This window comes from Pipistrellus hanaki (genome assembly GCF_964339955.1).
Source record: "Pipistrellus hanaki genome assembly, chromosome: X".
Taxonomy (NCBI): domain Eukaryota; kingdom Metazoa; phylum Chordata; class Mammalia; order Chiroptera; family Vespertilionidae; genus Pipistrellus; species Pipistrellus hanaki.
The window spans coordinates 87,532,278-87,546,190 of record NC_140524.1 but is presented as its reverse complement, the minus strand read 5'-3'; the positions used below and the strand labels follow the sequence as shown (position 1 = coordinate 87,546,190).

The window sequence follows — 13,913 nt, the reverse complement described above, 5'->3', positions numbered from 1 at the left end:
TCCCACGCCCATAGTGGTTTGTGTCCATTGGTTGCGCTTATATGCATGCATACAAGTCCTTCAGTTGATCTCTTTCCCACTCTCCCCAACACTCCCCAGCCTTCCCGTTGTAATTTGACAGTCAGTTCGATGCTTTACTGCCTCTATATTTATCTTTTTGTTCAACAGGTTATGATGTTCTTTGTTTTCCATAAATGAGTGAGATCATATGATATTTTTCTTTCATTGCCTGGCTTATTTCACTTAACATAATGCTCTCCAGGTCAATCCAAGCTACTGTAAACTGTAAAAGTTCCTTCTTTTTTATAGCAGCATATATTCCATGGTGTAGATATACCATAGTTTTCTAATCCACTCATCTGCTGATGGGCATTTAGGCTGTTTCCAAATCTTAATTGTGGTGAATTGTGCTGCTATGAACATAGGGGTGCATATATCCTTTTTGATTGGTGTTTCTAGTTTCATGGGGTATATTCCTAAAAGTGGGTTTACTGGGTCAAATGGGAGTTCCATTTTTAATTTTTTGAGGAAATGCCATACTGTTCTCCACAGTAGCTGCACCAGTCTGCATTGCCACCAGCAGCTAAGATATTTATTTCTGTAGAGACTGAGCAAAAGAATAGCAAGCTTTTAAATAGAAATATCACATGCTATTGACTGTGTTCAGTATACAAGACAAATATATCCACATGGCATTTATCAAATGAAATCTGTGTATGTGTACATTTTACTTATAAGTATACTTACAAGAAAACACATATTTTAAAAATAAAAATGAGCTGATCATCCTACAAACATTCTAGTTGCCTATTATAATGAGATTGTATGTTAAGTGTCACTCTTAAAGCAATGCAAATGGCATTTGCATATCAGTTTAATTGCTTTGGATTAAACATTGAAAGATGAGAGCCAAGAGAGCTTATTAAGCTGAAATGAGAGTAAGTGAAAAAAAAGTGATATTATGTCAACACTACATCTGGAGGTCTGTTGTTATTTCCATTTTAAATCCTAAATTGGAAAGTTTCTTAAAATTATCATTGAATACCATAGAGTCTAAAAAGTAAAAAAAGTTCATGCTTACAATTTGTTTTGGAAGCCACACTATAGTTGTCTCTACTTTGTCAGTATTTATGTACTAGCCTTTTGAAAGACATCATGCCTCATTTATATTGCTGTGTCTTTAGAGCTTTGACATGATCTATCCTATAATAGATGCTCAATAAATATTTGAATGAGTGAATGAATGAATGAATGAATGCAAGGTATGACAACCACTTTATAGTTACTGGTAAGTACAGGCTCTCTTCTACTCTGAAGCACTGTGCTCACTGGCCTTCTCTCTCTTTGCCTTGGGGAATCATCAGTTATTAAATAAACTTCTATAGCCACCTAGCTTGAAATAGGCTTTGTAAAATGCAGTGTGTGTGAGGCAACTTAATTTGCAACTCAGGGGGGTCTCCTGTTGGGATGTTAGATTTGGGGTTTATATTAGACACTATCATTTTGCTTGTTGTGTCCAGAGCATCAGAAAACTGATGCTACATCATTTTGAATATCAGCAGTAATGTAGATCTCATTCATTTGCATTGGAGAATTAGCACCACTTCCAGGTGGTCCCTATTGCTCACCGCAGTGTTTTCATGTTTTCCAGATAGCCCTGTATTGTTCCATTATCTAAAGAATATCTTTGAAATTTGGTGAGAATAACCCCTTCATTTTAGTTATTCTGGAGAATTTATTTTATGGAATGTTTAAAAAGCTTAATAACATTATCTTTTTTATTTTATTTTATTTTATTTTGTTTTGTTTTGTTAATCCTCATCCGAGGATATTTTTCCATTGATTTTTAGGGAAAGGGAAAGACAGAAAGAAACATCGATATGAAAGAAATGCATCAATTGGTTGCCTGCTGCTCAGGCCCTGGCCTGGACCTGGGAGGAGCCTTTAATCAAAGTATCTGCCCTTGATCAGAATTGAACCCAGAACCCTTTGGTCCACAGGCCAAAGCTCTATCCACTGAGCCAAACTGGCTAGCACAAAACATCATCTTCTCTAAATCGTGTAACAACTATGTGAAAACAGACCTATAGAATATGTCCATTTTGCAGATGAAAAAATTGAGGCACAGAAAGTTTAAGTAACTTATCCCTGGTCCCACAAAGAGTAAGTGGCACAGTCTGGCTCCAGAGGGTTGTGTTCTGAACCACCCTGCCATAAGAACATGGGTGACAAAGGCACCCTTAAGGCCCCTGAAAATTAAATATTTTTAGAATACATTTTTATTGATTTCAGAAGGCAAGAGAGAGAGAGAGAGAGAGAGAGAGAGAGAGAGAGAGAGAGAGAGAAACATCAATGATGAGAATCATTGATCAGCTGCCTCCTGTACGCCCCCTACTGGGGATCAAGCCTGCAACCCTGGCATGTGCCCTTGACCGGAATCAAACCTGGCACTCTTCAGTCCGCAGGCTGACGCTCTATTTACTGAGCCAAACCAGCTAGGGCGAAAATGAAATGTTTTATATGCCACATCTATCTTATTATTGTTGCTTAAAGTATTAATTGTGGTGAAAAATAATAACACAAAATTTACCACTTAACCCATTCTTAGGTATACACTTTGGTAATGGTAGGTATGTTCACATTGTTGTTCAATGAATCACTAACTTTTTCATTTGGGGAACCTGAAACTCTACTCACTAAACAACTCTCCATTTTCCCACCATGTTTCTTTTTAAGTCCTATCATCCCAAGCCTAGCACCCTTCCCCCACAAGCAAAATAGAGACAGACTCATAGGTAGAAATCAGGCTGAGAGCTGTACAAAGAAATGGGATGTGTGGATGGGAAGAATGGAGGGATTGACCTAAAAAGAAAAAAAAAGAAAAGAAAAAGAGAAAACAAAAACAAAAAAAGAGCAAATAATAAAACTCCGTCAGACTATTACCACATGATATAATAACAGGTAAACAGAGACAGGAGAACGTTGTTTTATTTGCATAGATTTAGTATATGCGCCAAATTCAAAATGTATAAGAAATACAAGAAACAGGATGATTTGAAATAAAAAGTAAGTATCTTAGTGACTTGTCTTCTTGTTCCTCAGTTTGGTCTTGGAATTTTGCAAGAGAAGACTGTTCTGTTGTAGTTCATCAGAATAACCTATACCTGAATCATTCCTTTGGGAGTATTTTCTTGGTTAAATCCACAAAGACCAAAAAAAAAAGCCATATTTCATTTTCTTACTTCTTACATATAGGCATTATTTTTACTAATATTTAGTTAAATTAAAATAAATATAATAAAATAATTATTAAGTTATCTATCTGCCTAAAGAGAAATGATATTCAAATACTGGTAAAAAGTATTATTATTTTTTGTATATCTAGTTTTTTACAATAATAATTTCCATTTAGTATTATTTTCATGTTTTCAAGAGACAGTTATGACATTTAACACAGAGCATTAGCGATCATAAATATACATTACATATATTCAGTTTTATATAAATGTCAAAATTTAATCATTCCAGTAAAAGTACTAATCCTTATAAATGCTTGCAAAGTCATATAATCTATGTTTGGAAAAAATAAAAACTTTAAAATGTATATTTACATTAGTAACTTTTTCAATTCTTATTTTTCTTTATATTTACTGTCATATTTCATCCACAAATAACCCTGTGAAATACTTTGAAATGTCACAAAGGATAATATGAAAAATAGACGCCAGAGATGTATTAAATGATGTATTAAATGATGAGCTGAGAACAGAAAGGAGTTCCTGGTTCCAGGTCTTCACCAACACATGAAATTGAGGAAGAACATGACACATCAGGGACAACAGTAGTTAAGTGCCACCAAAGCCATAGATGTGAATGGGGATGTATTAGATGAGGAGGAGTGACAGCCAAAATCCAGGTCAAAAAAGACCGGTTTCGATAAAAGTTTGAATTTGATTCTGTGGGGTATGAAGATGCAGAGAAGAAGATTAAGCAAAATAGCCTGACTTGGTCAGAAATGTCACAGATGAAAATATTGCACCATACATCTATTTGCTAGAGTCAGAACCCATTCTATCTCCAACTTTTGTACAGTATATCATTTATTACCTTAAATTGGATAGTGGTTCAGCTGTTGAGAAAACAAAGCAAATGAACAAACAAAACAGAAACAGACTCAGATACAGAGAACAAATGAATGCTTGGTGGAGGGGAAGGGGGGGCAGGTGAAGAAGAATAAGTGATTGCATCATAAGGAATAGAAATGCTGAGTCATTATGCTGTCCACCTGTATGTCAAGTATACTTTAATAAATAAATAAATAAATAAATAAATAAATAAATAAATAAAGGGAGAGGTGCTTTTAAAAATTGTGGGAAAAGAATAAAAACTTTCAAATGAGTGACTGGCATTCTTGGTATTATTTCTAGCCTGTTCTATGTGCTAAACAGAAATGCTTAAGGGTTTGTGAGTGCTGTAGAGGTAGGGAAGTAGTATTGTCAAACTTAAATCTTTGATATAAAATACTTCACTCAAAATTTGATTTCCTTATATTTGCTTTCTGACTCTAAATGTGAATGGGACATGCCATTAAGAATAACAACATAAAAGAAATTCTGAACATTTCTCTATGAATTCCTCCAAGTCACAAGTTTGAGTAGAAGGGATGATAAAAGTATGAAGATGGATTTTTTTTTGTTTTTTTAAATTATTGAAGGTTACTTGATAATTATTTTTAGAACTTTTTAAATTATTCTACCACCAAATAGTAAAGGTTCTTATAAGCTTGGAGAGATGATGAATCCTGACATTTGAACACTTTAAGTGAAAGATTTTTACTGCTCATAGCAAATATAATTACAATAAAATAAAGGCAAACAAACAACTAATTAACAAAAAATAATTGTAAATGCTTTCAATAACTCATTCTTTTCAAGCAATCTTCAATTCCAGAACATCAGGAAGATATTGACAAGAGAAATAAATATTTATATTTGCTTATAAAATACTAGAGGTTGGTGCACAAATTCGTGCATGGGTGGAGTCCCTTGGCCTGGCCAGCAATCAGGGCGGGTCAGGGCTGTTTTGCCCAATCCCAATCAGGGCCAATTGGGGCCAGCTGGCCAGGGGGGAGGGACTACAGAAAGATGGGTGTGGGAGCATACTGACCACCAGGGGGCAGCTCCTGCATTGAGTGTCTGCCCCCTGGTGGTCAGTGAGCATCATAGTGACTGGCCAATCGGTCAATTTGGTTGCTTAGGCTTTTATACATATGGACTTTAAAATATTATCTACATTTCAATTTACTCAAACTCTTGGGGGGAGGGAGGTTCGGTATAGATTTTTAGTTCCTAACTTATAATATTATCCTAAAAATATGTTGTTTAAAAGCTACAGAAGTCATTTTAAATTAATAGTTATATATAAAGATATTTTTATATCCCAATTACTCATTCTTCCCCCTATAATTCCCTTTTGTAATTTGTTTCATCAGTTTACTTAAACTTATAATTTTTCATTCACTTGTCCATTATAAATCAAGAAACCTTTACCTTTTCTCTCTTGTGATTATTATCCTGTCTGATGCGGACAAAATAATTAAGACAGAATAGAGGAGCAAGATGAATGGCAGACAACAGGTGCATTTATATATTCTGAAGTGTTTGTAAAATAATATGCACAATATGAATAATGCATTTGAAGAATATTGTCTGACAAATAATAATTCCTCAATTACTGAAGAATGAATTACAAGTTTCTAATGCATCCAGTTTTATTAAACAGAGAATTCACCATGTTGGGCAGGCATTTAGAGTTAAAGGGCTACTTTTTATTAATAGAAAAATTAAAATATGTCTATATATCTAGACCTATCTAAATATATATATATATATATATATATATATATATATATATCTCACATATATCTAAAAATAATTTCTTTACTTATTATTTTTAAGTCTAGTGCTTTTTTATTTTTAAGTCTAGTGCTTTTTAAAAAGAACAAACTAAAAATAAAATTCCCAAGGCATAGTTTCCATTCATTCTAAAGTTGGCTTTTATGTAATGTAATAAATCTATTATTTGCACTAATGTTATTACTATAGTTTATTTTCAGCTTAAATACTTAGGTTTATTTCAAATATTTACTGTTTTAATAATTAAAAATTAATTTAAATATAATGTAAAAATTAATATTTAGTATATATTATTTACATTAACCTTGACAATAAACTTAAAATGCATATTTCTATTCACATATTACAGACAAGGAAAAAAGAGACATTATAAAATAGTCATAAAATTAGTAAATTGCAGAGCTAAGACTTTTCATTTCATTCATAGCCCACTCTTTTTCTTTCCCCATTAAATTATTTCCCTGTTTTTACTTAAAAATCATAGGGTTGTGTTCCTGTACAGTTTGCAGACCTAAAAATGTAAAATACTGAGACATTAAAGATAAAAATATAATAAAAACAAGAAACCCTTTGGTTCAATGCTCTTTTGATGTTTTTAAAGAGAAAAATAATGCAAGATTCAGAACTTGGACTTGCTATGTGGGCCTCTATTCATTTTACCTTTTGGCTGGCTAGCTTCTTGCTGGCCACGATGTGAATGTAGATGTGGCTGTGGCTGTGGCTGTGGTTGTGGATGTGGATGTGGCTGTGGCTGTGGCTGTGGCTGTGGCTGTGGCTGTGGCTGTGGATGCCGATGTGGCTGTGGATATGGATGTGGCTGAGCTGTTTGGGTCTTCTGTGGTTGTCACAGTCACTGGGATCTGCAGGATTCTCACCTGTACTGGCTGGGAGTGTGACAGCTGCTGGATGACAGCAGGGAACAGAACCCCCTGCTGGGGAGGGCTTTGCCCAGGTGTTGTCTGGGTAGAGCTAGGCTGAGATGACGTGGCCATCTGGGGCTGCAGAAAACTTCCTTCATTGGGGTTAATAATACCAACTTGCGGAGGAGGTAAGATAATTCTTTGACAGGTTGAACCTTTTGGACTTGAACTCCTTGCCACTGACTGTTGAAAATGAGATAGAGGTTGCTGATGTTGTGGAATCAACTGATAGAATTGCTGTGGCTGCTGCTGTGGCTGCTGTGGCTGCTGCTGTGGCTGCTGCTGAGGCTGCTGCTGTGGCTGCTGCTGGGTGTTCAAAATGACTGAACCTGGGAACTGGAATAGAGTTATGGGTGTGAGCGCTGGAGTATTTTTAAAAATAATTTTAATGCCTTGTGAAGGAGGCTTTGATGAAGCAGGCTGTGTATGTGCTGGCTGCTGGTCTCCCGAGCACACAATTCTGGGCTTGATTGCTATAGGAGTCTTGGTCCTAGCAGTAGAGCCCTTCAGGGGAGTAAAACCTCTTACCGCCGTCTGGGCTGCATGAGCCGGGCTTACAACTTTGGTGACCTTGGGACGAGCCTTGACCTTGCTGGTCGGGGTCTTTGGTGATGTGCTGGCAGTAGACACGGTGGTTGCAGGAAGTATGCGAACTAGGTTCCCTTTCACAGAAGACTTCTTGGGAAGATTTGGTGGCTGCCAAGCAGGGGCAGGAGATGGAAACTCACAAACCCTGATTGCCTGCAGTGAAGGGAAACTGTTATCCCAGGAACTGTTTCCTGAGCTGCAGGGAAGACTGGGGGCTGGAGGTGTGTGTTGGCCTTCCTTGCCCAGTGCTGCAGACGGAATCGACACGGCCTGAGGCTGTTCTGCTGCTCTCCCCGGACAAAGCTGGCTGAGACTGGCGGAGCCACTGGACTCCTGAGCCACCCAATTCTGCACCAATTGCTCGGACTGACTGGCTGCTCTCTCAGCACCAGTCTGTGACTCAAGCCTGGAACTACTGGAATGGTCATCTGTGGAGGAGCAGCGTTGAGACATGTGTCTCCTAACTCTGGCTTTTTTATGTGAATTTCTCTTTCCAGAGATAAATGGATCATTCAGAGACTGCATGAAGGTCGGGTTTGTTGTGTGGGATGGTTCACCAGCTCCACATTCAAATAGAGAATCATCTTGTGCCTCCAGGGCTGGCCAGGCTATTGGTTGTGCATCATCGTATGCGACAGACCTCTCCTCTTTAGCATATTTGTCCACATCCACTTCAGAAGGGACCTCCAAGTCACAGGGTTGCTGTTTCCACATATCTACACAACTTCCTGCTTTGGAAAATCTGAGGCCATCCTGCTGACCTTCTTGCCTTTCTTTCCATTTTTTGTGAAAGTCCCATGCTCTTAGCTCAGGAGGGGGTGATCTACAAGACAGCTCCTGCTGCCAATTCAGGGAAGCAGTAGAATACCTCTTGAAATTCCTTTTCATTGGGGGAGTATTCATCTTTTGCTTGTTATAGAGCAGCTTGTTTTCAATGCAGGCTACTGATACAGAAGGATCGAGGCACAAGGGCTCAGCGGTAGCTAAGATCAGCTGACTCTCAAGCGAAAGTCTGTCTTCCTGGGTCCAGATCTGGCCATCGCTGGTTATGGACTGCACATCAGAAGCTAACGTCTGCATCGTTGGGCGTAAGAGAACGTGCCTGCTTTGGTAACCACTGTGGTCTGTGTTTGTGCACTGTCTATAGTCCCGCACCTCGGTGATGACACACCCGCTCTGAAAAAAGTTAGCCTGAGACTTTTCCAGGACGTCCACCAAAATAGGAGGCAGTTCTTCTGCATCCAAGTATTCAAGAAAGACCCTTTCATCATAAGGCAGTCTAACGGTCTCTGAATAGAGTTCATTTTCTCCCTTGATCATCAGCGAATAGCCCTCCTCTCCAGGGTACAGGTTGACCACTAAACAGGGTGGGGACTCCCTCTTGACCAGCTTCTCCAGCAAGTGCACGTTGCGCATCAGCTCCTCCGGGCCCTCGGGCTCCCTCCCGCACTCCTCCACGTAGATGTCGTACAGCTTCTCCTGCAGGGATTTCCCCCCAGTAGATGAGGCTTTCCTCTTGGGAGGCCTCTCCTGGGCGCTTTCAATGACCCGGTCCGCACGGTCCAGAGCTTGTTCTAAAGCTCTTTGCATTGTGACGCGAATCGGGGGCCCTAAGAGGAGAGAAAGTGTCAGTGCGCTGTCACATAGGGTGACTAATCCATCTTATCATTGATACACCGTTTTGCAAATGCCACGACTGCGCAGTGGGCTACCCATCTAAGGTCAATATGGACACCAAGATACCTGTCCCCAAGGGAGCACTACACCACATTATTGCTAGTTTCTGAAAATACCTTTATCTGCACAGGCTCTGGTCTCTGCACTGGGCCTCGCCTCGCGTCGGTTGACTTTATCTCAGCCGGAAGTCCACGTGGGATGCTCAGATCACACAGACTTCTGTACGCATGCGTACCTTCCTCCCCTCCTCGGTCATGGGCACTTCCGGTTCTGGCGCCTGCCCTTCCTATTGGCGAGTTGGTTGGGTGAGGCATTTAGGTCAAGTCCGTGCAGTTTTAAAAGATAATGACAAAAACTGTTTCTAGGGTCTAACACAGTGTCCTCCTCCTCCCCACCAGTGTTTCTTTTCTAAACAAAGAACAAAAGATAGAAAAAATACAAAATAAATATGCCCTATGTGCCCTCCCCCTTCCTGTAAGAAATGTATGCATGTTCAACAGCTACCTTTGAGAATGAATTATGTGGTAGGATTGGCACAAAAGGACAATGATCATGAAGGAGTTCACAGTTTCCTTAGAGAGGCAAACAAGTTGTCAGATAATAACAATTTATAAACGTTTGGATACAGTGATGAAAGAGAGAAAGTGCCAAACAAGGGGAAATGAGAAAAGCTATTCACAGATAATTGGGGATGAATAGAAATTTATCAGACAAATAAAGGGAATTAAGTCCTGAAAATTCTGTGGTTAGGAGAGAAATCTAGGTTGTAGATATACATGAGGATGCTTTCAACCTCTACTTGAAATTATTTTCCGGAGAGGTCCCACTAACCAGCAGGGATATTTCATACTCAAAATACAATTTATCTAACGTTTCAGGAATTTTACACTGCAGGCATTTTTATCCTCATTTTCCAAAGGAAGAAACTGACATTCAACCAACTTAAGTAATGAGCTCAAGGTTACAAAGTAGTAAGCAGCTGAGACACTGTATAAATCTAATTTCTCACTCCAAAACCTGATCTTTTTCCACTTTTCTAAGAAATTACTCCTAAAAGAAGAGAAGCACTTCGTAACATTGATTGGGAATTTCATGGCATGTGTCCCACTGGATATTATCTAAGAAAATAAGCAAATGTTGAGGGAAATTTTTACAAATATGCATTGAATTACTTATTTCAAAGCAAAATTGATCACTCATGAAGGTGCCCTATTAGAACAAGTCAATATAGTTCTAAAGTTTACATGGAAATATAAATACTTGAGAATAGTGAAGTTGTTTTAAATAAATTTCAAGCGATATAAATTGAACAGTTGGAGATCTAAGAAATAATTCCAAAAACAGACAGGAATTAGTTATACAATGAGTTGCATCACATGTGAGTGGAGAAAATATAACTCAGTAATGACGGTGACAAGGAAACCTGTTTGAAAAAAAAAATGAAAACATTATCACTTGTATAAAAACAAATGGAGCAATCATGAAACCATAAAACTAGTGGAAGAAAATATTTGAGAATATTTTCTCCAAAGTGAAGGTGATCTTTCTGAAAGACACAAAATTTAAGAGTTATAAAATGAGAGGTTGATAAATTATTAAAAATAAATGAAAAAAACTCCATGGCAAATAATTAAAATTAAATTATAAATTGGGAAGCAAAGTTTGCAATATACTTAGAATAGAACTAATATCCTTAATATTAAAAAATCCTACAGTTCTGTCATGCCATTTTATATTATATTTTGTTTTCAAATTTTTTGTTTCCATATGTTTATAATGATACCTTTCTATAATCACTTTTAGCCCTCTTTTTTTCTGGTTCTGTTTTTCTATGCTAGCTTTGCCAGCTTTAAATATTTTAATTCCCAGCTACTGTTCATGAATCAAATTATACTGTATACCTTTCTCCCTTTTTTCCCATTTTTAGTTCTGTAATTTCTACTTCACAGCAAAAACTTTTTGCACATTATTACTTAAATCTTAATACTGCCTTTATTTTAGTACCAGAACTTCAGTTATCTATGTTCATTACCAAAATTTCTCCAAATCTTTTTCTTTTTATTGTAAAATTATCTATTTGTAGGAAGAGTTCAGATGTTCATAATATTTCCTCAGAATTTTTTAATTCTTAAAATCTTGCTGATTTAAGATCTTGGCTCACACCCTGCCCTTTTCTTTAGGATTTTTGAAAATTTTGCTCTGCAGTTGTTGTTTTGTGTTTTCCTATGTAAGGGCTTGGCCATTTTCCTCTGGAGAATCGTATTCTTTTTTTAAAAAAATTATAATAGTTGTACTAAGATATTTTTTGAATTGACCATTCTGTTTTTCCAGGTACATGATGATATATTTTTAATATGTAAATTCAGAGTTTTTATTTCAACAGTTTTTATTTTTGTTTGTTTGTTTGTTTGTTTTGACTAGTATTCTTAAAGTATTTTATCTGCTCCTTTGATTTGCTTTTTCCCTTCAATGATTTCAGTTATAAGTATGTTGGATATAATATCTTCTGGTCTTTTCTATTATGTTCTTTCTGAACCTTTTTGTATGACTTTATTTTCTTGTTTCTTTTCTATTTTGTTGTTGATGACCCTTTGATAATTGTGGTTATATCTGAACTCCCTCCAGAACTTCAGTAGTATTGTATTGCTGCCCTAACAAATTACCACAAAATCAGTCAGTGGCATAAAACAACACCCATTTTTTCATAGTTCTTTAGGTTATAACAGGGCAGGCGCAGCTTAGATTCTCAAAGCAAAAAGCAAGGTTGGCTGAGTTAGGTTTCTAACTGGAACATATGGGGAAGAATCCACATGCAAGCTTATTCAAGTGGTTGGCCAAACTCAGATTCCTGTGGTCATAGAATCAAAGTTCTCATGTTCTTGCTGATTGTCAGCCAGGAGCCTCTCTCAGCTCTTAAGAGTTGCTCACATTCTTCAGCAAGTGTCTCCATTCATCCTCAAGCATGGCTGACATGTTGAATCCTTTTCATGCTCTAAGTGCCTTTAACTTCCTCTTCTGCCACCAGCTGGAGAAAGTTTTGTGTTTTTAAGGGCCTGAAAATCCAGGATAACCCTCCCTCTTTTAAGTCAAGGTGCCTCATAATAGGCCATAATTACAGAAGTGGTAACTCATACATGTTCTGGGAATTAGAATGGGTCATTTTTGGCCATTTTAGAAATTCTGTCTACCAAAATTACTTAGAAATTGAAATCTCATTTATGCCTTGTCTCTCCTAAATTTTACTATCTCCTGTTTCACTTCTTCCTATGGTTTGTCCTTTTCTATTTGGAGGTGTGTGTTTTTAAATAAAATTGTAATTCATAGCATCCTTCGAGTTTTGAACTTGCTTAATAATATTTCCATTGGAGCGTCAAGTTAAAGTTTTTCTCTGCTTTGTGCAAGTATGGATGTGGATGTGTATCACCCAAAGTAACAACAGAAGGTATTTTGAGTGGATAGAGTGGGGGATTGCATGGTTCACTTGATTCCATATTTCAAACTACCTGTGTTTCCTTACTTTATAAAATGTACATTTTGTTGTTATTGGTGGTGGTGGTGGTGGTGGTATTTTAAACAAGTGGTGCATTTTTTTCAAAGTGTAGTTCTTCTAATTATTTTATGCTATCTTGATTCACTAGAGCTTTACATCTTTAGTCAGTTATTCTTTTTATCTTTATTGCTGTTTTCAAAGAATATATTTTCTCTCAAAAGCATCTCATTATTCCTATGAAAAAATGAAGACGTATGGTACCATTTTTTTAATGTTCCTTTTTTTCTGATTCCCCAGTAACAATTGCTATAATCTACCTGCTCCAAATCATTTCTCAATATTCCCCATCTCACAATCTGGACTTTAATTTTTCTACAAATTAATAAAAATATGGCCATTAACCCAGTAAGAAAAAAAAGGATCATAATGGCAGTACAGGATAAGGAATGCAAATACTATTTAACTATATGGAAAGATATGCATCCTCACAAATAATAAAATTGCAAGTTAAGATTAAAATAAAAGACCATATTTTTTATCTCGTAGATTGTTAAATTTGAAAGCACTTCATGATTTATCAGGCTAGCAAATTGTGTGGGGAACAAACATTTTTAAACATTATTGTTAAGGGTATTAACTGGTCCAATTTCTATGGATAATAAAGAACCTTGTAATAGGTTTTGCCCCGGGCTTTGGCTTCAGGGTGATTAAGGCGCAAAGGTGGAAGTTTTTTACCATGGGCATGTACTCATTAAAATTTTACTTACTTTTCAATTTTTTTAAAAGTCTGTTTACTCTGTTATTTTAAATAACTCCAGCACACAACTGTTACCTATCAGTGGGTGCAGTAATACTCATTTTGAGTATTACTTGGTGATGCAAGAGCACTTAAAAAATGAAGAGGAGGACAAAAACTTAGGGAAGTTTTGGTATATAAGGGAAAGGGAGGTGGGAATATAGACTGGTACAACCACTATAGAAATCAATCTGGTGATTCCTCAAAAAATTAAGAATAGAACTACCAAAAAATAAAGAACAAAAGAGAAAAAAACAACAGCTACCACATGACACAGCAATCTCTCTCCTGAGTATATGCCCAAAAGACTCAAAATCATGTATGTGCAAAGATGTATGCACCTCTATGTTCATTACAGAATTATTCAAGATGTGCAAGATTTGGAAACAACTGAAGTGTCCCATGATAGAGGACTGGTTAAAGAGATGTGATAGATATAATGGAATATTACTCACTTAGCCATAAGAAAGGATAGAATAGTGCCATTTGCAAAAACATGGATACACCTTGAGAACATTATGATCAGT

At 36.9% G+C, this 13,913-nt stretch overlaps 2 protein-coding genes across 2 annotated transcripts in view; one reads left to right on the top strand and one right to left on the bottom strand.

Moving 5' to 3' along the window:
* The window catches only part of IL1RAPL1 (interleukin 1 receptor accessory protein like 1), a 1,280,256-nt gene that overhangs the window by 702,204 nt on the left and 564,139 nt on the right, over positions 1-13,913 (top strand). The gene's annotated exons all lie outside the window — the stretch shown is intronic.
* Positions 2,803-9,013, bottom strand: LOC311615508 (transcription factor SPT20 homolog; the record flags this gene model as incomplete). The annotated part of the gene is made up of 2 exons (XM_084870869.1): positions 2,803-2,862; positions 7,364-9,013. The coding sequence occupies 2 exons, from the start codon at positions 9,011-9,013 to the stop codon at positions 2,803-2,805; spliced, it is 1,710 nt and encodes a 569-aa protein (XP_084726995.1).